This window comes from Macrobrachium rosenbergii, chromosome 33 (genome assembly GCF_040412425.1).
Source record: "Macrobrachium rosenbergii isolate ZJJX-2024 chromosome 33, ASM4041242v1, whole genome shotgun sequence".
Lineage (NCBI taxonomy): Eukaryota > Metazoa > Arthropoda > Malacostraca > Decapoda > Palaemonidae > Macrobrachium > Macrobrachium rosenbergii.
Genome location: NC_089773.1, coordinates 7,848,727 through 7,876,606, shown reverse-complemented (window position 1 = coordinate 7,876,606; position 27,880 = coordinate 7,848,727). Strand labels below are relative to the sequence as shown.

Here is a 27,880-nt window from a genome sequence, read left to right as displayed (position 1 = left end):
CACAGCAGTCTTTTCAACCTGCCCGGCTGGATTCGAGGCCACGCAAGTGTAATTCCCAGCATGTTGGGGGTGAGACTGAGTGATGATGAGGAGGGACATCATGGGCGAGGGGTAGCTAATGGTCACGGAGGTGTCAGAGAGCAACGACCCGTCCTTCTTCCAGATGATGGAAGGGGGTGGGTCAGACTGGGCCACACAAGTGATTTGGAACAGATAGCCCTCTGACACTTCGGATTCCGGCGGAATGGGGAGAATTTGCGGGAGCTCTGGAAGAGTTGTTCGAGGTGGGCTCATACTGATACTCTAAAATGTTTACTCCACGTTACTAGTTGTCCAATCTGTATCTATGAAACTTACATATCAAAATTCTGAAACTTTGTCCCGTTTACATTATCAAAACTTAATACTGAAATCAATAACACACAGCAGAAAATTGGTCAGTGATAAAATGCGATTCTATAATCTTAAACAGCGTTGTGTTCAGTATAATAATGGAAAAACTTTGTAGGATAAAAAAATCAGACACTGTTATAACTCACATCTCTAAAAAAAAAAAAGTCATCATTAAGTAAGACAGACAATAACGTGTCGGGTAGGATAAAAATTCATTATCATAGAAAGGAGTATTTTGCAACCTCCACACAATACAGAAAGAGTACTCTTTAATGAGTACTGTAGTGAAGTCACAGTTGGTAAATTCATGAAAAAATAACATCAGTTGCAGTGAATTGCCTAATGACAAATCATTCTGGTCATCCTTTCAAAAGAATACTTCAGACTTGTATGAAAAATACAAATTAAAAGGCTGGTTTTATTTCATGTATGCCTGTGAAAATGTACCCAATATCTTCTGTATTCAAAGACAATATAAATATGCCAACTTTCAATCATGTGACTTTGAAATAAAATATCAAGTTATTTGTAGCAAATATATGCTATGCCTGACTCCTGTTGATCTTAATACAACATCCTCCTCCCTCCTCAGTAACAACTTGTGCAAATATATACACATTTTTTCTGGATTTTAAATAACAGTTTATTGTCAGGTTTTCTAAATCCTTGAAAGAATAAAAAAAAAAGATTAATCCCAAAATAGATACACTGCATCCCACCAAGCAACTTGGCTCAGCAAGCTAAAACCAAACTGGATTTCTGGTAGTTTTGAAAAGATGGAGCTGTACGCCACACACAATAGGAAAGTGAGTTTTTTGACACATGAGTATTAAAAGACAGACTTATGAAGGAAGAATAATGACAGAAGTGTCATATTCTGAAATGTGTATGGCACATTTATTTCTTTCCATGCAGTCAAATTTATAACCAGTCATGATGCATGGTTTATGACAAAACACAATGCGGACAGGTTGTGAAAAGAGTTGATTCAGACGAAGTAATTTTTTAAAAAATCCTTTTGAGGGATTTTTTTTCAAAATGCATTTAATCAATTTAAATGTCAAGTTCATCCTGTTTTTTTATGTTAATCTACTATGTACAGTCATGCCATTATCATGGAATATTATTATTCCAATCATATTTATACGTTTATTTAGAGCCATTCTTCTGAAAAACATCTCTCCTTTCACTATTTAAAACAAACCCAATAACTTACTCTTCACGTAACTTTTTTTTTTCCAGACGTGCAAATAAAGCAAAAATATGCATAAGTAGACAGAAAACTCTCGACATTTTTTTTTTTTTTTTTTTTGCTTTTCCTTGAAACGCTTTCAAAACAAATGCAGGCAAAGATTAGGATACACAACAACGATGAAAAGTTTACCACGGACGGACAAAGTATCCGAGTAGGCAGCAGTGCCAACCATGTTTGTCGCCACGCATGTATAGTTCCCCGAGTGGAATGGACATAGCGCAGTGAACCTCAGTTCCGAGTACCTGTCCCCTAACTGATTAACAACGATACGAGGATCCAGTCCTCCGTCATCCAACTCCACTTCGTCCACGTCAATCTCGAAACCTCCCACTCCACTGCTTGAGGAATCGTTCCCCTCATCGGGAACCAAACCAGCTTCAAGAGCGGAAGGAGGAGGAGGAGGAGGACGACGTGGAGGAGCGGAGGAAGAAGAAGTAGGAGGAAGAGGAGGAGGAGGATGACATAGCTCCTCAGAAGGGTGCCTACGCTCGCGACGATCGACCTGACCGCTCCACTGGTACTGGTTCTGAGGACTTGAGTCCAACCTTGCCGGAACAATGGGCTGGCCATCCTTGTACCAGACGAGTTCGATGGGGGAGTCCCCTGCCAAGACTATGCAGTGGACCAGAAACTCTCTGCCCACGGCTGGCTCCCCAGCGAGAACGAAAGGGTTGATCTGTGGGGGCTCTGTGATTTTTTTGTGTTCCCAGGTCACACAGAGCGTTCCAGGACACTGGTATTAATACTTATCATACTTCGGCACATGTAACAGGAGTTAGTTTAGGCAACAACGATAATGGTGTACTATACAGCAAAAGTAAAAATAAAAAACTACTTACTAATGACACTTTGTTTTGCCTTTTAAAGAATCTCTCCAAAGGCTTTTTACGGTATGGCTGAAAGGGAATTTTATTGTTACGTATATCCCTATCTAGACTGGAAAAGCCTGCATCAACAATATTTAGTGTTCAAAACTTTTATTTTGACAATTTCCAGCTTGAAATATCAATCCAATGAAACATGGCACATTCAATATATTTATCTGAAAACAGACAACATTATAATCAAATATCCTGATGCTCTAGCAGGCCTGATTGACTATCTAGCTAAGATCTTATTGCCTAGAAATGAGAATGATTACCTAAGATATGATTACCTAAGATAATTTTCCTGTTTTTGTGTTCAGTGTCAAATGAATGACCTGGTAATAAAATGAACATTTGAATCAATGATCAGAATGTAATCATTCTCATTTGAGTATAGAAACTTGCTATGATGTAGAATCTATGTACTTACCCATAACTTGGACGTCGAGATCTCCACGAGCGGTGTATCCTTGGCTATTGCGGGCCACACAGGTGTACCTTCCTTGATCTGCAGACCTCTGTACAGCTTCTACGATGAGAGTTCCGTTGCCAAAGGTCTTTTGGCGTCTGTTGATTGGCAGCATGCGTCCCTCTTCAGAGACAAACATGAGACATTAGTTTAACTCTCTAGCAAAAAAACTTATAGAAAATGTTTTATTGATGTAGCTTCTGGGGTTTAAACTTCCTTTGTGTAGTGTCTGAGGGTCTAAACTTTCTTTGTGTAGCTTCTCAGGGTCTAAAATTTCTATATAAACTTTCTTTTTATGTAGCATCTGAGGGTCTGAACTTCCTTTACATAGATTCTGAGGGTATAAACTTTCTTTGTGTAACTTCTAACTCCTTTAGGGTTTGACTAAATATGTGATCTTTAATAAACAAAGAGTAGTACTATGAAAATTTTTAACACTATCTTCAATTTGGTTCCCACAATTATGGTATCAATGGAAACTAAATAGGCACCATTTTGAATTCTTATCAATCAAACAGGCTAAGTTGAAAATGTCCTCTCTCCAAAAAGGGATGATTTAATTCCTAAATGAACTCAACCAATCAAAAAATTTACTATTTCCTGTTATTTCTTTAAAGTGAACACCATACTCTTTGGAAGCCTGAATTTCAAGTCAGTGGCCTCTTTAGGCTTGTTACATACGAATAGGGGTTAATCCTCTGAATAATAATAATAATAATAATAATAATAATAATAATAATAATAATAATAATAATAATAATAATAATAATAATAATAACAACAACAACTTGCGTGGAAGTGACAAGGTAAAATTTCTAGTTCTGTCATATCACCATGAAATTAAGATGATATATGTGTGATATATTTAAAATTGTTCTGTGCCTCTTGTAATGGCAATTAATTTTAAAATTATCCATATTCTCTACAAAACATAAATAGAGGGTTGAACTTTAAAAATTTAACCCTATAATCACTCTGGTGCCCACAATCATGGTACCAACAGGAACCACATAAGGCACCATTTTGAAGGTCTTATCAATCAAACAGACTACAATTTGAAAATGTCCTCTCTCCAAAATGGAACGATTCAATTCCTAAATGGACTCAACCATTCACAAATTCTTTATGACCTAGAAGTGTTACTATCATGAAATGCCAAGAGAATGAATTTACTATTTCCTATTATTACGTTCTCTTAATTCTTTTTAGTGAACACCATATTTTTTGAATGCTTGAATTTCGAGTCATTGGCCCCTTTAGGCTTGCTCCATATGAACAAGGGTTTATCTTCTCAATAATAATAATATAATATAATTATAATAATAATAATAATCTGTTAAGCTGCAAGCTCTCCCAGATGTTACACAAAACTCATCCTGAAGTCTACTGCTGCAGATATTTTAGGACATAAGACACAGCTCATTTGAAGCATAGTTAAAATACCATTTAGGCTAAAGTAATCCATGTACTTACTCATTTCCCAAACAATGGAATCAATGGGGTAACCAGCAACTGGGCAGTGAACAACCATATTTTCTCCGGCAACAACTGCAACCTTGTCCATAGGCCTGAAAAAGGTACCATAATCTCAGACTACAGGGTAACATTGCTGAAGAGGTGTTTTGTTATGTGATCGTGGTGTACCCGATATATTTCTGTTTATAATTTTCCAAATTGCCATCTTTGCATCTTGGAACTGATAACATCAAAATAATCAAATGACACTCTGGTAAAAAATCAATAATGTACAGTACTTCATTTCATAAATGGAAGTATAAATCTGTTGACAATTATAGCTATAATTATACAAGAAAATTATAAAAATTTTATAAAATATTACAGCCTGATTCAGTGGTGGATCCAGGATTTAGGAAAGGGGGGGGGGCTGTTTGTTAAAGTAAGGGGTGGAGAGCCCCAAAGGCGCGAGGCAGTAAGCTAGGGGGTCTGGGGTGAGCGGTAGCTCGCCCAGCGGGGTCCGGGCCGGAGCCAAGGGAGCAAAATGCTTTATAACATTTCACAAGCATTTTGGGGCAAGTTTTGGTACTTTCATGGTGGTTGATATGAAAAACCCGTAGCCAATAATTCTTGTTAAATGGAAACCAGTTATAGATCTCTACTGACTGATTGAAATTGGTTTTGATTTTGATTTATATAGACTTTAGGCATACATGCCAAGCACTGGGGCAACTAAGGCCATTCAGCTGAAATGGAAATTGACTGTAAAAGGTTTGAAAGGTGTAACAGGAGGAAAACCCCATAGTTGCACTATGAATCAATTGCTAGGAGAGGGTGGGCAGTAAGATGGAAGCAAGAGAATGTGAACAGGGGCTGAAGGGATGCTGCAAAGACCCTTAAGTAATGCCTACATTGCACTGCATGAGGTGCATTGACAGCACTACCCCTTACGGGGTAAATGAAATTGGTCAAAACTGAAATATACATCATTCATGCCTTTCTTTACCACAAATGTTAAATTATCTGCTATACTTGCATTAGTTGCACACTAGCAGTAAAGCAAATAAAGCAATGTACATAATTTACCAGTAAAGTAAAAAGAAAAATACATATTTGGCACAGGTAAGTGGCAACCTATTCAATTTACATGTTTCACAAATGGTAAACTGGGTAAAGCATTTGTCATGCTAACATACTAGGCGTTTGCCTAGTAACAGTAAAGTTAAAGAACAAATTCCAGTCTATGTTTGTCCTCTAAAGCAAACTTACCAGTCACATCCTCTTCATTTATTTCAATATCCCTATGCACATGGATAACAGCTAAGTTAGACAGTCTATCAGCAGCCATAGTTGTTCTGAGATAAGTTTTCAATCTTCTCAATGTCAAGAAAGATCGTTCTGCTGTTGCTGTTGTGATTGACACTGTCACTCCAATTCGGAACAGCGTGTGTTTATTTGGGAACAACATTTTATCACACTTCTGTAAAGCTGAATACCTTATTTCTATCTGTGAACGTAGCATACATGTTTGAAAGAGGCTCTAGTTCAGATACTGCTGTAGATGATGAATTAGTCTTCTTTGGGATGAAAATACCAAACTTTAAAGCTACTGCATTGTGTTGCTTACACCAAGCTTTTCTGCTATGTTCTTTACTTCTTTCCATACAATACCAAATGACTGCTCTACATCAGACCTCTGGTTCTTGAGGACTTGGATTACACTTGTTATATAGCTTACAGCTCTGCAAAGGTCACTATCAACTTTCTACACCATGACTGATAACTGGAGTGTTCCAGATAAGCTATCTTTCATAAAACACAAGGAAACTATGAAACCAGAATCACACGTCGCTTTTTGCAGTGTTAATGATTTATCTGTTGCGTTTGTATCATTGCCTGATTCATAGTGCCTTAGCAAACCTCTGATAGCAGGTAATAATTCATAAAATGTTAGAATGCTCTCATGCCTCTCCACCCATCGAGTGGTGCACACAGTAGTTTTAAAATGACGTTTTTGGGTCTCATCACCGAAGCTTTCTGGTACAATATTAGGGTTTGTAATAAAGCAACTCTATTAGCAGAATGATTAATAAAATTTGTGGAGTCAGTTATGGTGGCTTGTGCATTTCCAATTCGTGTTCTTAGTCTCTCTCAGCCCATTGTGCCATAGTCGATTTTTTTTTATTTTACACTTGATTTCTGAAAATCTGTTCTTTATAATACTATTGCTACAGCAGCAACAAGAACAACAACAACTACTACTACTACTACTGCTAATATTATTGTTAAAAATTTTTATTTTTGCTGACATTGATGTTTAATAATAATCCACTCTTAGGGGCACCATTCATAGCTGAAGGGGGGGGGCAACTAAACCAGCCACTGGCCTGATTTGATAACTAACCTTAAGAAAAAACAGATTTATATAACAGTCTTAAATGATACAAACACACTTAAAAATGGACGAAGTTTAAAACCACATTAAAGAAAACAAAAATATGTTTCATGCTCCAAAACTGTAATCATTATGAAAACACTCCCTCAAAAGAAAACTTGCGTTAAACTACTTTAAAAACGTAAAAGCAATAATTATGAGTACACAAAACAAGTGTGTGTATCACTTGAAAAATCAGCAAAATCTCATACACAATGCAGCACGTAAAACTCATCCTTTAAGAGGTCAACATTCATACAGGACTTTGTACTATGGCAAACATATGTCATCAGAGGCAACTACTGCATATGACATACTGACTCCTGATTGCATTTACTTCCTTACCTGATGTAAGGCAATCCATAAACGTTAAGTCGTGCAGCGTGTTTCACAGATCCGACAGTGGACGAGGCAACGCAAGCATAGAGACCGCCATCATTGGTGTGAATAGCTGAGATGTTCAGGTGTGAGACAACTTCTCCGTTGACTGTGACGTACTGGCCGACTTGCATCCTGAAAGAATGTGAACTCGTCAGACTTCTCAAGCGTCTGAGAACCATGTGAAATGAGATTATGCAGAAAGATATGCTTCCACTGTACGCACCAAAATTCTGAGAATGAGGGCGAAGTGCATTGATCAACTAAAAAGAGTAGAGTAAACACAAAATGCAGGACTAAAACACAATTCCTTCGTGTGAGCAATGCTACCTCCGTGCATGAAGAATACAAGAACTGTAATGTCTAAATGTGGGACGCAGAAAATAGTGTAAGCAATGGGCATACTGAATTCGACTCAATTCCTGGATTCAGACAACCAACAAAATCAAATGATAAAAGTAGCTTCTAAGACTTCTGAATGAAAAATGCTCAAATAATACCTGACTTTCTGATGATACCTGTACCAGGAAAGCAAACTTTCTTCAGTATTTCCCTTTTATTTATATCAAATCTACGTGCGCAACTTGGCTTTCCTTTATCCTGATGATGAATAGTGTACACACCTTTTTGCATAACTGTTTATGGAATAGTGCACATCCTATTCCTCAATACAGTACGTCCTTGCATAGTACTTTAATGTAAAATATTTCCTCTAAGAAAGGATTATGAGACAACTATAGTTCATACTGCAATAATAATTGCTGAGCATATACCTTTTTTTACACCATATATAAAGTCAGCAAAGTTATGAATAAAATTACAATATTTTGTAAACCTAAAGTTTATCAATATCAATTCCTAGAATTTAATCTAATTACCAAATCAAATAAAACACTGTCTCAATATCAGAGGTTTAGATTAAATCAGAGGGTTAGACTTGAAATGGGTTCTCTTGGTTTTAATGTTTTGTGTTCTCTGGTCTAAATCTTCAATTACATCTTGACCCTTCTACTGGTTTTTGTCACCCAACAATCATAAGTGCTACTTTTCTGAGTGCTTATCTCAGTTCTTTATCACATTTCCAGGCCATCTGGATCTCTGTAGTGGATTTTTAAGAAATGGTGAAACGACATTTCAAAATGAGATGTGTCTTTTTTCCCCCTAAAGTCATACATACTGCTTTTCTGAATGCTTATCTCAGTTTTTCGTCACATATCCAAACAATTTGAATCTCAGCATTTTTTTAATATACGATGAAACTTTACATCTGAAAATGAGATGGTAAACAAACCCCATAAACACTATCTGAATTTCCATATGTTAAGCTGCCTCCTGCTTTACCTTCTAGATACAAAAACAAGATGCCATTTCAATTTTCACTAACTGAAGTGTCTTCTAAATATGATGACAAAAGGCCATCGCAGTCTTTGGGATATTTTTACTGACTGTAGGACATTTTCCTTCAGAATGAGTGGATACTCACACCCAAAAACAGCCTGAATTTCCATTCATAACACCAACTGTTGTATCATTCAGGTATGAAAATTAAAGGTTAGTTGAGGAGCTAAAAACTATGAACTACTTAACCAGACTTTCCTTTGGCACGATCAAATACCATGCTGTAGCATTCTGACATATCCAAAAGTATGGTACACATTACAAGACTGTTAAAAATAACACATAAACCAAATGCATTCATTTCTCAGCTCAAAAGGTGACACTTTTGCTATCTGAAGTCAAAACACGTTTACAGACAACTCTCTATGGAAAAAAAAAGAAGGTTATTTTGCAAGGAATGAAAGTCTGCTAAAATACACACACACAAACATAAAAGATAGTGGGCAAGTGGAAGAAGGGCAAGATGCAAGCCTTCCACACTATCTGCTTCACAAAGCAAAATCTGAAAGGTGAAGAAGCCAGTGGCATTAATGACTGCACAAAATCAGTTAACTGATGTATTGCTGTGGACAAGCTATCTCTCTCTCTCTTTCTCTCTCTCTCTCGTTTGCAATCAAGTAAGCTCAGGTCACTGCTCAAAGCAAAAAGGTGCATATTTGATATTTCACCTTTCTTCCAGTGTATTTAAACCATCAATTCCATCCAGGAAGAAGATTTCAGATCTGAAAGTTAATACTGTCTTTTAAAACTTAGACTGATCTCTGGACTTGTGCTCAAATCAACACCTGTAACACTTGAGTATGTAACACTTTTAAGTCGATCCCTCACTGAAACACTTTAGTTTGCAACACCTTTAAGTGATCCCTCACTGAAACACTCAAGTATGTGACACTTTTAAGTGATCCATGACATGTGTATCATACTATACCAGAGGTGTTGCAGTACAAAGAAAAACATTTCTTAGACTTGACAAACCAGCTTAAAAGTTATGACATTTTAACTTCCATAAAATTATGGGTTCCTAAACCTCATTTCCCTTAAGCTGTAATACCCAACAGAAGACCAAGATCAATGCATATAAAGAACACTACAGCTCTTGGATAAATTCTACCCCATTCTGAATTACTTGCAGATGACACAAACTTCGCATTTTGACCCTCACCTTTCAGAATTGGAGAGACGATTCCCGTCGAGTTCCCAGGTGATTTCTGGTGTGGGGTTACCAGCAGCTACGCACTTCAAGAAGACGGAGGGTCCAGGTTGAAGGGTCTTTGAGTCGAATGTATGGGTCAGTTGAGGAGGTTCGACTGTTATAGGGGAAAAAATAAGTGAATGAAATTAGTATCTTTCTGAAACAGTTCTTTCATTTTCTTCTTTCTTTAAATTGTCAACTGAAAATCCTTGTGGAAAAAGTCAACAGACTATAAACCCAAGAAGGCTTCAAAGGGAAATCAGAGAGAGAGAGAGAGAGAGAGAGAGAGAGAGAGAGAGAGAGAGAGAGAGAGAGAGAGAGAGAGAGAGAGAGAGAGAGAGAGAGAGAGAGAGAGTTCTAAGAATAAGTAATAACTAAATAAATGTGAGGGAATAGAAAATATAACTTCTTTCTTAAAATCTTAGCAGATTATAAACCCAAGAGGGCTCCAAAGGAATATCAGTTATAGAAAAAAAGTGATAAATAAATAATCAAGAGGAAATAGGAAATAAAACCGATATACCTGAATTTACACTTGAACCAACTTTTTAGATCCTAGTTTGGATTAATTCTTAAATGAGGGATAAAATAAACACATGAAAGTTTAAGAAAATGGATCCCATATGGGATACAGTATAGGAAAATATCTGAGTATTGAAGTGGGGAGTATATACATAACTGTTATTCACGCAAGGGAAATGAATTCCAGACATTTGCCATTCTAATTTCAATCAATAAACCCTAGTTACATTAAAAACTTTTGAACTTAAGGACTATAGACCATAAAGATTGAAACCTGGAACTTTCAAAATGTCCATTGTATGTATGAATACTTTAAACCATAAAAATTGAAACCTGAAACTTCAGAATGTCTATTACTGTATATATACGTACATCGTCCACCCAATTTCAGTTCTGCAGTAGCCTGGGCTGATTCCTGGTCATTCCTGACGAAGCACTGGTACATGCCCTTGTCTTCACGGCCAACACTGTCAATTCTCAAAACTGCCTCCTTGTGGTCTGCAATACAGTTTGATGAGTTGAAGGCATCCACAGAATACCATATTTTAAAAGTAATTTTTATTTTGCAATACAGTTTGACAAGCTGTAAGCATCCACAATATGCCATGTTTTAAAAGTACAGTAATTTTTATTATGCAATACAGTTTGACGAGTTGTAAGCATCCACAAAATACCACATTTTAAAAGTGATTTTTATTTTGCAATACAGTTTGACAAGTTGTAAGCATCCACAATATACCATGTTTTAAAAGTACACATATTTTTATTTTGCAATACAGTCTGACGAGTTGTAAGCATCCACAAAATACCACATTTTAAAGGTAGTTTGTATTTTCATTACATATACAAATCTCAAGCCTCTCATAGCTGAGTACCTTTCGCACATGTGCTGGACATGGTCCATGCACTAAATTACAAGGGAGGTACCCATGGAGATGGGGAAGGGGAAGTTATTTTTCCCTATAAATATATTTTATTTTCTCATAATAAAATTCACTATTGCCAGATAATATATTTTATTTACAAGTAGCATGACGCATAGAGAATGTAATCGATTGGCTTTATAAATATCAAAATATTTAATATACAAGTAGCATTAAGCATTAAAAATATGACAGATTGGGTTTTAAGCATACTGTAAAAATACATAATTTACAAGTAGCACGAAGCATAAAACATATAATAGCTGGGGCTTGAGAAATACTAGTAGTTTTATGAATGGATCTCTTCTCGAGAGTAACTTGAGTAGATTAACCCTTAAGGGACGAGCTAAATATATATCAAGCACACCCCAGACCAGGCAAACCTTAAGGTTGGCCAATTTAAGTAAAAAAAAAAAAAAAAAAAAAGCACCAATGGAAAGAGGAAGATATCCAAATGCACATGGTGTAAAAAAAAAATTCTAAAAACTTTTCCCTACCTTCCACGGGAACTTGAAAGTGACTATTTACAACCCTGTGTGGGGCCTCTTTTCCAAGACACTCATACAAATATGTTAATTTTACCATGTTATGCATGTTTTTTCTAATAGTTTATTTTATTTTATTTTGTAAAATTATAATTACAGCTTACATAATATCAAAACAGATAAGAACTAAAATCAGTAACAAATTCTGAGTATATTTGTTGTAAAATATTTACAAGGTTTACTGAGATGGGGAGATGCAGTAACTTTATGTGAGGTATACATATTTTTCTAATATTTCTTTGCACTGTTCTTTGCAAAATTACAATTATAGCTGACATACTATCATAAGAGATAAGAACTAAAACCAACAGCAGTCCCTGGGTATATTTATGAGCAAATAAATAAAAATACGCCCTGGACCTGCAGAGAGGCAGTACATTTCCATTTGATATCTCAAGGCATACTGATGATGTGTCTCTCCTGCCGAGCTATTATAGTTGCCATAAGTCATTTATGGACCACTGAAGCGCTATGAACATCTTTCCCGCTAAATTCATCCAAAGCGAACTGCGCGTAATATTAATACTCATATGAGTTATCCCGTCCATTAAGGGTTAATGTACAGTAATGTGAAGGTCCAAATATATAAACACCAAATATTGCTTAAAAAGGAAGAAAATTGGTAAAATCTAAAAAAAATGGGAGATAATTATCCATAGCTTTCAAATCCATGAAGAAGGTGGAAAATATCAGACAAACCTTAGCATACATCTCAGTGTCCCTCATTTCTTAAGCACCACATAATGGTTTATGTCTGCCTATAAATACATACACCACCCTATTTACAAATGAGTTACATTCCTGACAGCTGTTTGTATGTTGAATTGTTTGTAAGTTAGTTACTGTACTCTTCATGCTTACTTATGTACAGTATGATATAAAATCAATACAGTACTGTACGTTTTATCATCCTAAAACACAATGCACTATACTTATGGTACTGTATGTGCGGAATAGGCACGCAAAACAAAATCTGAACTTACGGGTGGCAGAGGGGAGCACTCTGAACACAATTTTAATTTGCAATCCTGTTTGTTTGTATCTCTGCATGTTTGTAAGCTGAATGTTCGTAAGTATGGTGGTGTCTGTATGTTCATATTTTGAGAGACTCGGATAATCCTTTACTTACTGATTGGTGCACCATCCTTTAGCCATGAAACAGACTTCACTGGGTTGCCTCTGTAAGTGCAGGTAAATGTAGCAGGTCTGCCAAATTCGACTGTCTGGACCTTGGGTTCAACTTGAGCAGAAAGGGGAGCTGGGAAAGAAAAATGGAAAAACGAATCATTCCGATTTAGTTATCAGTGAATTGGACGTAGCCATTGAATAGTAATACACTCCACAGGGCATGAGAATATATCCATTAGATGCCTCAGTTTAAAATTGTAAATGCCCAATACTGTGAAATATCTTTAGATATAAAGTACTGCAAATATTACCCTTCCATAGACCTAAAACAGATAATATCACCTTTCTTAGACATAAAGAACTGCAAATATTACATTTCCTTAGACCTAAAACATAGCAAATATTACTTTTTAGACATGAAGCACTGGAAATATTACCCTTCCTTGGACCTAAACCACAGCAAATATTACCTTTCTAAGATGTAAAGCAAAGAAAATATTAACCTATCTATAGTAAAGACAACTCTAACAAATTCAAGATTTTAATTCTGAGCTGAATATTATCATACTATTCAAACCATCAGCAAATAGTATATGTAACCAATCCCCATTTGCTTAAACTTCAAACATGGATTTTATCTATTCAGACCAAAGTAAATTCAGCATCTAAGTTCTGGATCACCTAATCAGACAATGGTTAATATGTGGGTTAGATCTGCTCAATCAAACCAGTGTTCACTATAAACATATTTTTGATTTACATGCTATTGCCATAATTTATACTCTAAGTTTGACTTTATTATACCTAAGTAATAGCAGTTAATAAAGAATCTAAGTTTAATATCAACTCATTATAATAAGTGTAAATTCATTATATCAATCAAGCTTCATTAATTCAGGATTTCTGTTCCAGATCTGTCTAGCCTAGACAAGGTTAATTTAGCAACTTAACTTTGGGCTCATCTTAAAGAACTATGGTTACCTCAATTAAGTCTTATCATTATCTAATACAAACACGGTTAATATACCTTCTACATTTTAAATTTATCTAATAAATATAGGGTTAATATACAATTAATCTGTTGGAATAATATTATACCTCCATGGTTAATTCAGCAGACAATTATCAATTTATCTAATACACTCCAATTATCAAGATACGGTACCTCTGCTGAGTTTCTACAATTCAGTCTTAGTTAAAACATTACATTTCGGATTTATCAAATCTAACTGTGATTACTCAGTTCTCAAGTTTTTGGATTTCTTAATAATACACAAACCTAGTTCGTTTAGAATTCTGGTTTATTCAACACAAACGTAATTAAGCATATACATCAGAATCTATCTAATACCACCACAATTAATCAAATAAATATATGATTTATCTAAAGCACCATAAAAAATTCATATTAAAGGTTTGGATTTATATACAGTATACAAATTACAGCTCAGTAGTCATCTAACTTTGTTTCCAAGTTCTGGAGTTATCAAATCAGTTTAAAGTTAAGTATCTAAGTTCTGATGGCATTTAAATTTGCATGATTTACTCAAAACTACTCATATTTACTGTCCACCTTAAGTTATGGGTTTATCTAATAAAAATGGCTAATTCCAAATTAAACTTGTAGATTTATGTTATGAACATGGTTAATCCAGTTATCAAATCCAGGTTTAACTTGGTAACTGGCTGTTTTCTTGTAAACAATTTAACAATGCTTATTTCAATACAGGTAGTCCTCTACAAACAAATAAGTTCTGTTTGTCAGTTCAGTTTGTATTTAGGGGATGTTAAAGGAATAAAAATCAACATAATCTAAATAAAAAAACTCACCAGTTACAGTCAGAACAGTTTCGACACTCTCTCCACCGACAGAGTTGTTGACGACGCACAAATATTTCCCTGAATCTTCGACTTTAGCCTCACGAATGATCAAAGTTCCACCAACTTGCTTGACCCGTTCACCAAGTTCTACAGGAGCTTTTCTTCCGCCTTCATTGAACTTGAACCACCTAGAAGGAAGAAAATGGGATTAGGTTCTCTACATGACTTGAGGAGAGGCAGCCTAGTGGAAGATCATTCCCATTTCCAGTGGAGTATCTTGGGGTAAACGAGAGAAATATATCTCTTTACGTCTCTCCAGGCTTTTGTTAGAAGCATGAGAGGCTACACACACAAACTATAGACCTATTTTAATATCTAAGGGCATTAAGTAAGAATAAATGGACTGATTTCAATTCTAATCACAGACTCTGCATTTGACAGGAATGTGTACTGCTGAACTGACATCAATATCCTGTCTCTCTTAATGGCACGGCAGTTATGATATATAAATATATATATATATATATATATATATATATATATATATATATATATATATATATATATATATATATATATATACATACAGGCAGTTTACGGTTATCGGCGAGGTTCCGTTCCCAATGGCATGGTGATAACTGAAAATTGCCAATAACCGGAAATCAACGAATATCGGCACTTATCGATGCCTCTGTTAGGTGTGTATCGGCACCGATCTTTGGTTATTGGCACCAATACATGCATATCAGCGCTGAAAATAAAGTTATCGTCGCTGAAAATCCAGTTACTGTCGTCGCTGGACAAGCGCCATAAAACCGGATCACCAACAACCGAGGCCACCAATAACTGGGGACTGCCTGTATGTGTATGTGTATGTATGTATATATATATATATATATATATATATATATATATATATATATATATATATATATATATATATATATATATATATATGACAGACTCCAATAGTCCATTTACTTATCCATGTGATTCTACAACTAAAATATACTAATGATATAACAAAACTAGTGAATAATTCCATATTCAGTGAATTTAATAATGAATTCAACTGAGTCTGCCACCTATAAATAAATCACTTATTCATTCCACTGGGTTTAACTATTACAGGGATGAATATGTAATTCACAGGAATGAATTACATGTTTTACATATGACATAAATTTCCAGATGATCTGGTAAAATAAATTTCTTAACAATTTAAACCCAATTTAATTATCAATTCAAGTGGCTGTATGGATTAAATTACCAATTAACCAGATTACATTTGGTAAAATAACGTTAGCATATTAATAACTCTTAACTTGACAGTGTTAAATAAATATTTATAATATGCAAGCACATCTTTAAAAAAACTTAGGATACATCTGTCATTAAAATTAACGCATCTGAAGAGACACACATCTGTCAGGGAGACAAATCTGTGATGAAGCACCTGTCAAAAGAAAAATCTGTTAAAAAAATAAGCCTTTCATGACTTAAATCTATTATTCAAGTGTCAGTTTTTATCCTAATACCTGTCAAGTGACAGGCTTGGCACAAAATATACACAGCTGTCACAAGATAAATCAACCAAAAGGCAGGCGTATTACACACCTGTCCCAAAACTGATCAGTCAAGGGACACACCTGCCACAAGAGTGATAAGCCAGAAAAGCGCTTGTCACATGAGTGATAAGTCAGAGAGACACCTCTCACAAAATAAATCTGTCAAAAAAATAGCCCTGTCAAATGACAAATCTGTCTAGAAACGCACCTGTCGCATAATTGATCAGCCAAGGGAGACACCTGTCATAAGACTGGTCGAGAGACACACCTGTCATAGGAAACATGTCCCAAGTCTGTCAAGAAACATACCTGTCGCACGACAGATCGGTCAACAGACTTGTATGTCAAGAGACACATTCTTCAAAATAAAACCGTTTCGAAGGAAATTGGTTTTGTCTAAAAACATATTAGCTAGCAATACTTTTGAGTAAAAAAATGTGAAAATGTGCATTTATGCTTCACTGTCCGAATTCCCACATTAAGAAAGCTTTCTGTGCTGACAATAATGTGATAATTTACACAATACTTTCGATTGTGTGAACAGCTGACTCGACAATGTGGATGCGATAAAAGAAAGTGCAAAATTCCACTGTGCAAAGCAACAATAAATCTGTTTTAATTCAAATGCTTTTCAAAGCATTACAAAACATTTTTGTCATTAGGTACATACTTTTCATATTGAATTACTACAAAGACAAGCATAATATACCCTGTAAGAAAACTGGTTATTACAGTAATTTAAACACACCAGAAATAAAACATACCTACCCACACAGAATAAGTTTCTATATATATATATATATATATATATATATATTCATAAATCAAGACAGAAGGCAAAACCTACCGTTTAGACGGTAAGGGAAATCCCTGCAGAGGGCACAGAAGGGTCACAGGGGAACTCAGGTCACTGGTGACCCTTGATAGGTCACTTCCGCTCTGTTTTGGGGCAATGTTGCCCGCAGGGGCTAAAGGAAAGATTGATTTTTTTTTTATTTCTAAGTGGTTTCAGGAACCACATAATTACATTTCAGAAAGATCAGTACCACAGATGTGATGGCTCGAATGTAATTCTGTCGTATTGTTTGAGAGGTCATTCCGGATAATTACCTTTTAAAAATACCAAGATCATAAATGTAATTTCACTCAAATTAAGGAAATTTTTGAGTTTTTTTTTTTTTAAGTCAATGTCGCATCTACTTTCATTATAAAACGGTAGTTTATATAAAAGGTAACTTTGGATAATTATGTTCTCAAAATACCAGGGTCAAAAATGTAATTTCACTTAAATTAAAAGTTTCTGCAAGTTTTTCTAAGCTAATGTCACATCTAGTAATCATCATAAAAAAGGTAATTTATATAAAAATACCTTTCGTGGAATATTACATAAATTATTTAATTGTATCTTCCGCAAATTACTTTTTTTTTAAATAAAGGAAAATTTAGTTTCTTATTCAGAAAGGTAATACAGTATTCAAAATACTACCACATTCCAAATAGTAGCCCAGCCTTCAAATGTAATTTCTGAAATATTACGATTCCAAAATTTCATTAACAAATGTAACTGGCATATACAGAACAAGGTAAGAGTAAATATAACTGAAAAGAATATTACTTCAAATTATTTTCAGAAAAATAATGTCTTAAAAATACGAATGAATTACATGTCAAAAATGTTAACGAATTACATTTATCATCATTTTTTAATTAATTATATTGACAAACAAATTGTTAATGAGTTACATTTATCGTCAATTTTTTTATGAATTGCACTTATAAAAAATATTAATGAATTACATTTATTTAAAAAATTATGAATTATACTTATTAAAAAATGTAAATGAATTACATTTATCGTCGAAAATTTTTAATGACATTTATAAAAAAAAGTTAAAGAATTAAATTCACCATAAAAATTTTAATGAATCGCATTTATCATAAAAATGTTAATGAGTTGCATTTATTATAAAAATATTAATGAATTGCATTTATCATAATTTTTCTAATGAGTGATATATGATACTTATCATAAAAATACCATTAATTTACATTTCTGCATAAAGCCATTACATTACCAAATAAAACTGTCAATCAATTTATTTTAATTACATTTCCCCCCAAAATATCACGGACGTATTTTTAAAAAAATTTAATGAAGAACATTTACCAAAATATTTTATTCCCATTTCTCATCATTCTTGCTAAAAATGTAGTTACTTTGAAGCATAGATCTGTGTATATAATGTTCGTCTCCCATGATTATACTAATAAATTTAGTTACTATGAAAGACAGATCTATGTATATAATATATATAACAAGCAATCACATCTCTGGCACTAATGGGTGCCACTACGAGCGTAATGTGGAACAGAGTCACCGGTGGAAATAATTAGGAATTAAACAGAATGACCGACAGGTTAGTGCCACTACCTTTCTTGTTTGAGCGAGGGCAACGAGAGAGAGAGAGAGAGAGAGAGAGAGAGAGAGAGAGAGAGAGAGAGAGAGAGAGAGAGAGAGAGAGAGAGAGAGACAGAGAGAGAGAGAATTACTGAAATATTTTATCTACTTCTTTTGTACCTTCGTTTGTCCTACCAATATCAGTCAAAAGTTAGACACAAACCCCTTAAAAACGAGAGAGAGAGAGAGAGAGAGAGAGAGAGAGAGAGAGAGAGAGAGAGAGAGAGAGAGAGAGAGAGAGAGAGAGAGAGAAACTTTCCAACCTACATGAAATCTGGAAGCGGAAACGCCTGCGCAGGACAAAACAAGGAAGCGGACGCCGACAGGTCCAGGGAACTTTCGGACAGCCTACTTCCGGTGACCCTGGGCGGGACCTGACTTTTGGGTTCTAGAAATGGACACCGGATATAAGGAAGAGAAGAGAAAGGTTCAGTTCGGGTGAGAACCCTAACGAATCAGTTTTTGGGTTGAGCCTGAATGTTGGTGGAGCTTTGACGATAAGTTCAGCATGAATTCTCGGGAGCTTTTGTGGGTTTGTCACACAGTAAATTCCCAGAATTACAAAGAAATTAATGGATATTTGGAATGATAATAAATTTCTTCGGAGTTTTTATTGAATTCTCTCAGTCAATTCCCAGAATCAAAAAGAAGTCGAAATCTTGGAACGATAATGAATTCTTGGGAGTTTCTCTGGAATTCTCAGAGTAAATTCCAAGAACTGAAAAGAAATGAATGGATTCTTGGAACGATAAATTCTTGGAAGTTTTGTGGAATTCTCATTGATAAATTCTTGGGAATTTTCATGGAATTCTTACAATAAATTCCCAGAACTGAAAGCAAATTAATGCACTCTTGTAATGATAATAAATCCTAGGAGTTTTTATTGAAATCTCACAGTTAATTCCAAGAATCTCAAAGAAATTAATAGATTCTTGGAATTAATGTTTTCTTGGAATAACAATAAATTCTTGGGACTTTTAATTAAATTCTCACAATAAATTCCCAGAATCGAAAATAAATGAATGTTTTCTTGGAATGACAATAAATTCTTGGGACTTTTCACTCAATTCTCACAATAAATTCCCCAGAATTGAAAATAACGTTTTCTTGGAAGGATAATAAATTCTTGAGACTTTTCACTGAATTCTCACAGCAAATTACCAGATTTGAAAATAAATTAATGTACTCTGGGAATGACAAAGGGGTTTCATGAAACTTCAGCTGGTGAATCTATCAATGATACTGAAATCATTAAATATTATGCTCAAATGAGATTCAAAAGAACTAAAGATTCTCAGTAACCTTTGCTATCTCAGCTGCCCTTTTTTTTTTTTTTGGTTTATCCAGTTACCAGCGTTAACCCTTGACAACTGTTCCTCACCTGAAGACCTTTCTCAAAATCAACTACCTTTGTGTAGATGAAAATGGTTATATAGCCCTTTAATCTCCTTTGTAAACTTTTGCTCGAATTTTTATAGTTTGTGAATACCTTCGAGTAAAAGTGAAAGATCTGCACTCCGTTGCAGCAAGTTCCTAGTGGCTAAACACTTTGTTTATATGTATATACATTATATACATACATATATATATGTGTGTTACACCAAACTGTCTCATAACAGGAAAGAAAAAGAGGATGTTAAAACTACGAACCAATAAAATCCTTACGAGTACTGGGGCACAGGATGAGCCTGCGCAGGACAAAACAAAGACGCAGACTCCGAGGCGTCGAGGGTGACCTCTGGGACTCGAGTCCGGGTCACTCGAGGTGGAACTTGACTCTTTGGATCTATAAAGAGTCGCGACTCTATAAGTGCTCTCAATGACGTCTTAGGCACAAACACTAACAGGAGTCTCTTAATATGATAGGATGGGTTAATCCAGTCTACGGATTTTAGGGATGAAGCTGCTAGCTGGCCACCCATACTCATGCCCGAACGGATGGTAACCCATTCAAGTGCTGATCAAACTCACCGTTGCTTAAACTGAATGGAAAGCTCGAGGAGAAACTAAACCATGAAAAGACATTTCTTATTTTACTGTCTTACCTGTCTTAGTTGATTGCTGGTTTCTAGGAATAGGTGTAAGACTTCTTTGACAAAAAATTTGACAAAAATTAAAAAGGAAATAAAATACATGCAAGTACACACACACACACACACACACACACATATATATATATATATATATATATATATATATATATATATATATATATATATATATATATATAATATATATATAGAGAATGAGAGAGAGAGAGAGAGAGAGAGAGAGAGAGAGAGAGAGAGAGAGAGAGAGAGAGAGAGAGAGAGAGAGAGAGAGAGAGAGAGAGAGAGAGGATTATGAATAATTGTGCACATTGTATTTATATTTTTCTCAACATAAACACATAAATACAAATATATCAATATATATATATATATATATATATATATATATATATATATATATATACATACATACATACATATATATATATGTGTGTGTGTGTATGTATACATACATACATACATCCAACTCTCTAACCACAGAACACAAACCAAAAACTCTCAAGGAAACCAAACCAAACCTTATACACAAAAAAGCTTGGAAACCTTTACCTGTAACTAGGCAACGGGAATGCTTGAGCTGGGCACATGAGGGCCAAGCTCTGTCCAAATTCACCTGACAATTCCTGCAAACGGTCCCCGGACACTCTGGGGGGCCCGTGACTACCCGGGGCTATGGACAGGGGGCGTTGGGTTTAAAACGAATTTGGATCAGATGTGACATTTTTGGTCTTCTGTGTAGGCTACGTGTGAGAGAAGTATGTTTGTTTTGTGTGTGTGTGTGTGTGTGTGTGTGTGTGTGTGTGTGTGTGTGTGTGTGTGTGTGTGTGTGTGTGTGTGTGTGTGTGTCAGTTACGTTAACTGCTGTACGGAGAGGTAGTTAACTGCTTATAAACAAGGAGCCTGATTGTATTCAGCAATACAGTAATTTCACGCAACATGAAAACTCTACGGACATTCCACTCCATATTTAACTATGAATCCCTCATACCACCAATAAAATTAAAGAAAATATATTTATTATTGTTATTATTAAGATGAACCCTATTCATATGGAACAAGCCCACGACAGGGCCAAATGAAATGAATTCAAGCTTCAGGAAAATATTAAGGCACTCATTAGGAAGTGGGAGAAGGTAAAGAGAAATACCGTGAGAAGAGATCTCATTATTAAAAAGAAAAAATTTTTAAATTAATAAATGTCAAATAATAAATGATACATTAAAACCTCTTCATTATTTTTAGTAATATCGCATATACACCCTATCAGGTACAGGCAATTCCCTTAAACATGATATACCCAGATTGAAAATAATATTTTTAAAATTATGAAATAAAAAAAATCATGATTTTAATATTAGTGAATATCACAAACTTTCTTTTGGTATTTTTTATAAAATCTTTCTGAATAGAGTCAGATTAAAAAAAATTAAAAATAAATTGAAGCAAGTACAAACATCAAATGATAAACATTCTTCGTTTATCTCTACTACTGCATACTCTATTAACTTATTAATCTTCCATAACAAAATTACATTAAAGACTGATAAGTAAGGCAAAATTAAATAACAAAGTGTTACTATTTTGAAGAGAATCTCATTAAACATGAATTCCAGGGGTCATTTTCTATAAATAACCCACACTTCGTCACAACACAAGTCTATAAATACCCGTCTATCCTCATCCCTACGGAACCAGGACACAAACAGCACGTCGAGCCCTCGGAAGGAACCCGTCTCGGACGGAAACGCCGTCCGAAAAGACGGCGAATGACGGAGGCGTCCCCAGAAAGCGGCAATAAGGACAACAACAACACCAGCCCTTGCGAAGCCGATGACCGCGAGACCCGTTCTGGTCTCTCGTCTTTAACCACGGGAAAGAGAGCCTCCGCGATCGATACACACGTGCTCGCACACTGAGAGAGAGAGAGAGAGAGAGAGAGAGAGAGAGAGAGAGAGAGAGAGAGAGAGAGAGAGAGAGAGAGCTCTGCTACAACTGCCTGCCAAAGCCAGCCAACCAGCCAACAGCTCAACCCTCCCCCTTTTCGTCACTCGGCGCTGGTGGGGACTGGCAGTCTTGCATTAGAGAGGCGAGAAGAAGAAGAAGAAGAAGAGGGAGAGAAGGTAAACAAAAAACAAGAGAGCGATGCCACGCGCACTCCACCACTCCCGCTCCCGCTCACAGTTCCATGATGCAAGACTTCGACTAAACTTAGCTTTGCTCGACGATACGTTTCGACTTGTAATGCTGTTTGTTCTTATATATAACCCGCTATACTTTACGTAAACTTTTAGAGAGAGAGAGAGAGAGAGAGAGAGAGAGAGAGAGAGAGAGAGAGAGAGAGAGAGAGAGAGAGACGCTCACTCGTCTACACTACGAAAGCATTGCAGGCTGACGTCTACAATAACCTCTGTTATACTCATCTCATATTCCATGTTTCCAAACACTTTAAAACGCTGAATAATAAGAGACGCGAACGTGTATTCTGGAACAAAACGTTCGCGTCTGAACGTTTCCCGTCAGCTCCAAGAGAAGACGTTTCCCTTCGTGCCTCGCTCAGAAGTGACGGTGGCGGTGGCGGTCTGAGACTTTTGTCAATGAACGTCGCTCTGTTCCGTTTTCGTTCGTTCTTCCCTCGTTGTTTTCCGCTTTATTTCTTTTGATATGTCACAATTTGATGGTCTGTTTAAGACTGTAACTCCTTTTAATGTCACAATAATTGTGTCTTACCGTGACTAGGGATTTGCATACACAATAATATCAGTTATTTCAGTCAATTATTTTCAATGATGTTAAGCTAAATAGTGATGGGATTTAATACTGTTTGTAAGAAACATTTCATAAATGCTCGTTAGGATTCAGTTATATCCTCAACTATATTATTTGCGACTTTGCATGGAATAATATCTAATTTTTTTGCATAAAAATCGCTAAAATAATAATCTCTTTTATATAATGAAAATTAACTGAAACCCATAAACACTGAATATGGCATTAAACAATCTGATATCTACCGTCTAACAAAAAATTAATTTTATAAAACGTTTTAAGGTCAATAATAAACATTCCGATATAAATCTCTTTTAAACATCGATAAACATTCTATATAAAACATCCTGATAAACCCCAAAAATAACAAACACTCACTCAGCAATCACACATTCAAATAATCCCCCGAAACGTAACATTCTCAAACATTCATTCAATCATCGAAAAATCGGATAACCATCCCGCCAAGGCCCTCCCTATTCCTCCCTCCCACCCCCCAAAGAAAAAAACCTTTCCACCACTGATCAACATAATAACAGACACCCCACCTTTAAATGGACGAATGCAGCGCAGTGTCCCAGTTCAAGAAAATGAGACTTGGTAAATCAATGGGCGCCTGAGACGACCCAATCACCACACACGCGGAGCCTACCCAGGCGGCTGCCTGCCTACCTACCTGTAGGAGGGAACAGGTGAGCCCTGTAATCTGCAGGTGAGGGAGGCCCTGTTGGTCTCCCTGACGCTCATTGGAAGCGGCAGTTCCTGCAGCTTCGGGGCCGTGCTCGTGGTGGCTTCTATATGTAAATAGGAAGCGTGAGGGGGAGTCCTAAAGTCCTAATATTTTGATCCTAATACTTATCCTTCTCTGGTCAAAAGTCTTGTTGTGGCAAAAATGATTGGGATTGGTACTTCCTGTTTTGATGGCCATAATGAGGGGATACAATGACATTTGACTTCTGAACACGACTACGATCGGTACTTTTAAACTGAGAGAGAGAGAGAGAGAGAGAGAGAGAGAGAGAGAGAGAGAGAGAGAGAGAGAGAGAGAGAGAGAGAATCAAACTCCATCTTAACAAAAGAATGTAGTGAAACTCAAAATAACCTGTAAACAAATAGCGAAAAACCTTTCTACAATTTAAACATCTTTCACCTCCCAAATCTCCACCTCAAAATAGGAAGTCTTATACCTGTCCTCCTTCAACCAGACGCGTCTGATACCTGTACTCAGGAATGGGGAATCCTTGTAGATTGCAGGCCAGGGAAATGGATGTCCCATGGAGCACCGTACAGGGGATTGGCCACTCTCTTATCCGGGGCGCTGCGCTTGCCTGGGGCTCTGTGCCAGCATAAAAAAATCGACCTCCCTGAGTTACCCGCACACCATGAGCGCTGAATCTCGACGGAGCCTTTCATTACCAAATGTGAACAAGGAACGCCACAATCTATTCTTCTCTTGCTCTTCTCAGTTCCCGTTTATGCACGCATATATTATCGTTTAAATTATTCATTTATATATATATTTTTTTCAGCTACCCTTTTCCCCTTAAAGACTGTTAAAATGCTCATAGTTGACTCCGAATAATAATAATAATAATAATAATAATAATAATAATAATAATAATAATAATAATAATAATAATAATAATAATAATGTCTTTGTTTGTGAAACGTATGTAATTGCTGCTCAGTATGTAGAGGGGTTAACGAGATACTGATGGTAATCTGTCTAAGTTCTACGCGGTAGTAGTTAAAACGACGCAGTTAGCTGCGACTATTCACTTGTCCTAATTTTTCCCAGAAAAAAAATTTTCTCAGACACAAACACGCATCACAAACCTGTAAGACGTACTGTTCCGTAAGACGTACTGGGAACAACAAACACGACACACAAACCTGTACGTAGGGCCACACAAACCTGTACATAGGGGACACAAACTTGTACATAGGGGAACTCACAAACCTGTACACAGGAGACACACAAACCTACACATAAGGAACGCACAAACCTGTACACACGGGACGCACAAACCTTTATATTGGGGACACACAAACCTGTACATAGGGGTTGGGTGGGCCTGCACATCACAGACCAAAGCAGTGGGTTTGTTCTCGTCTACGTAACCTTCCAGGAACCTTATGCCAGCATCTTTGACGCGTGGTCTGACAGTCGAACTGGGATCTATGCAAATTGAACCAATCGTTTTGGACTTAGACCTAAGCGAATAATCAAATCCTGCTGTTGAGGATAACTGGGTCCCTGCTTACTTCAGTAATTCACAAAGGACGTTTTCGTGTGTGTGAATATGTGAAGATTTGCGACAGGAATTTCAAAACACGTGTTAAAGCGTGATTACTTTCAGTAACACGTAAATAATGGGGTTTGACTCCAGTCATTCCAATATTACGAGGAATATTACTCTAACTCGAGAAGGACTCAAGCGCCACACGTCTTCTGAAAAACTTTTGGAACCTATAAACTGAAGAAGTGTCTCTGATATCAACTCGAAAGTGCGATTTTATTATTGTCTGTTTATGAGAAGATTCTTAGTTATTCAGATCCCTTGAGAATCACAATGTGAGAATGATTCTCTGGGACGATTCTCTTTTATATTAATAAGATCAGTTACAATAAATGTTTACTGAGTTAAAGATAAAGTGTCTGCAATGTTTATAGAGTTGAAGATAAAGTGACTGCAATGTTTACAGAGTTAAAGGTCAAGTGACTGCAAAGTTTACAGAGTTAAGGATAAAGTGACTGCAATGTTTATAGGGTTAAAGGTAAAGTGTCTGCAATGTTTATAGAGTTGAAGATAAAGTGACTGCAATGTTTACAGAGTTAAAGGTCAAGTGACTGCAAAGTTTACGGAGTTAAGGATAAAGTGACTGCAACGTTTATAGGGTTAAAGGTAAAGTGACTGCAATGTTTACAGAGTTAAGGATAAAGTGACTGCAATGTTTACAGAGTTAAAGGTAAAGTGACTGCAAAGTTTACAGAGTTAAGGATAAAGTGACTGCAATGTTTATAGAGTTAAAGGTAAAGTGACTGGCAATGTTTATAGAGTTAAGGATAAAGTGACTGCAATGTTTACAGAGTTAAAGGTAAAGTGACTGCAATGTTTATAGAGGTAAAGATAAGGTGACCGCAATGTTTATAGATTAAAGATAAAGTGACTGCAATGTTTACAGAGTTAAAGATCAAGTCACCGCAATGTTTATAGAGTTACAGATAAAGTGACTGCAATGTTTATACAGTTCAAGATAAAGTGACTGCAACGTTTACTGAGTTAAAGATAAAGTGAGTGCAGTATGGCAGTATCTATACACATGATTATTACCACGAGGCTTTGAAGTCAATTTTGGATCAATTCCAGCGCCATGTGTTAGGAAATCGTCATTAAATTGTGTCCTTACTTATTAAATTTAAAGAGATGCTTGGATTTATACAGAAGTTGCAATGATAATGAAACAACATTTACACAAAGGAAATTTCCAACAGATTTCATCGACTAAAGTGTGGGACTTAGCAATGGAAAATACTGTATGTATCATAAGATTTTTAAGTAACAGATTGTGGGTACAATTAAAATCCTTCTAACTTGGAGATAAACATCCTACTGGAAACTGTATAAACAAGACGTAAAAGGTTCCTTCAAATCTCCGCATTTTTACGACCACCTGAACCTAAAAGCGGACCCTCTGTGTCCTCAAAATCACTCGCCTAATAATAAACGAATCTCTTGCTACGTAAACTCTTTTGCCTAACACAGAGTCCTGTACATTGCGTTTTCTAGTTCTTTGTAATCTAATACATGATACGACCTCAAGAATCCCTATTTTCTAATATTTTTGGAAATTTTGTTTTCCACTGAAAGCCTAGAAATCCCTAGAGGAAATGAATGAAGAATTCCTACACCCAAGCCGGATTCGATCCCATTCTAACAATTTTCATGAAAAACTTCCATGTTAAGTTTTTCTTTGGGGTACGAGAATATGAATGAAAAACTAAAAAAAAAAAAAAAAAACAATGTCTAATCTTAGAAAAATAGTATACAGAATGCTGGCTTGCAAACACTTACCTCTGTACATGAATCTTTTAGGTATTTTTTCCATCTGAACCCAAGATTTTAGGAAAATACACTTACCTTTTAACTGCACTACAGAACCACAAGAAAGTTAAATAGGGCAGTTCTTATAACAATTAATTCAAAAGATTCAATGGGAAAATCCTAAGTAACTGCATAAAAAATAGTTCTTAAAT

The 27,880-nt window shown here is 35.8% G+C and overlaps 1 protein-coding gene across 1 annotated transcript in view; it reads right to left on the bottom strand.

Annotated features, from left to right (window-relative positions):
* LOC136855881 (cell adhesion molecule Dscam1-like) overlaps nt 1-27,880 on the bottom strand; it is a 607,418-nt gene that overhangs the window by 109,804 nt on the left and 469,734 nt on the right. Inside the window, 8 exon segments of the mRNA XM_067133289.1 lie at nt 1,778-2,335; nt 2,945-3,106; nt 4,457-4,551; nt 7,218-7,385; nt 9,811-9,955; nt 10,735-10,860; nt 12,960-13,088; nt 14,789-14,967. Coding sequence (XP_066989390.1) covers nt 1,778-2,335; nt 2,945-3,106; nt 4,457-4,551; nt 7,218-7,385; nt 9,811-9,955; nt 10,735-10,860; nt 12,960-13,088; nt 14,789-14,967 — 1,562 coding nt within the window.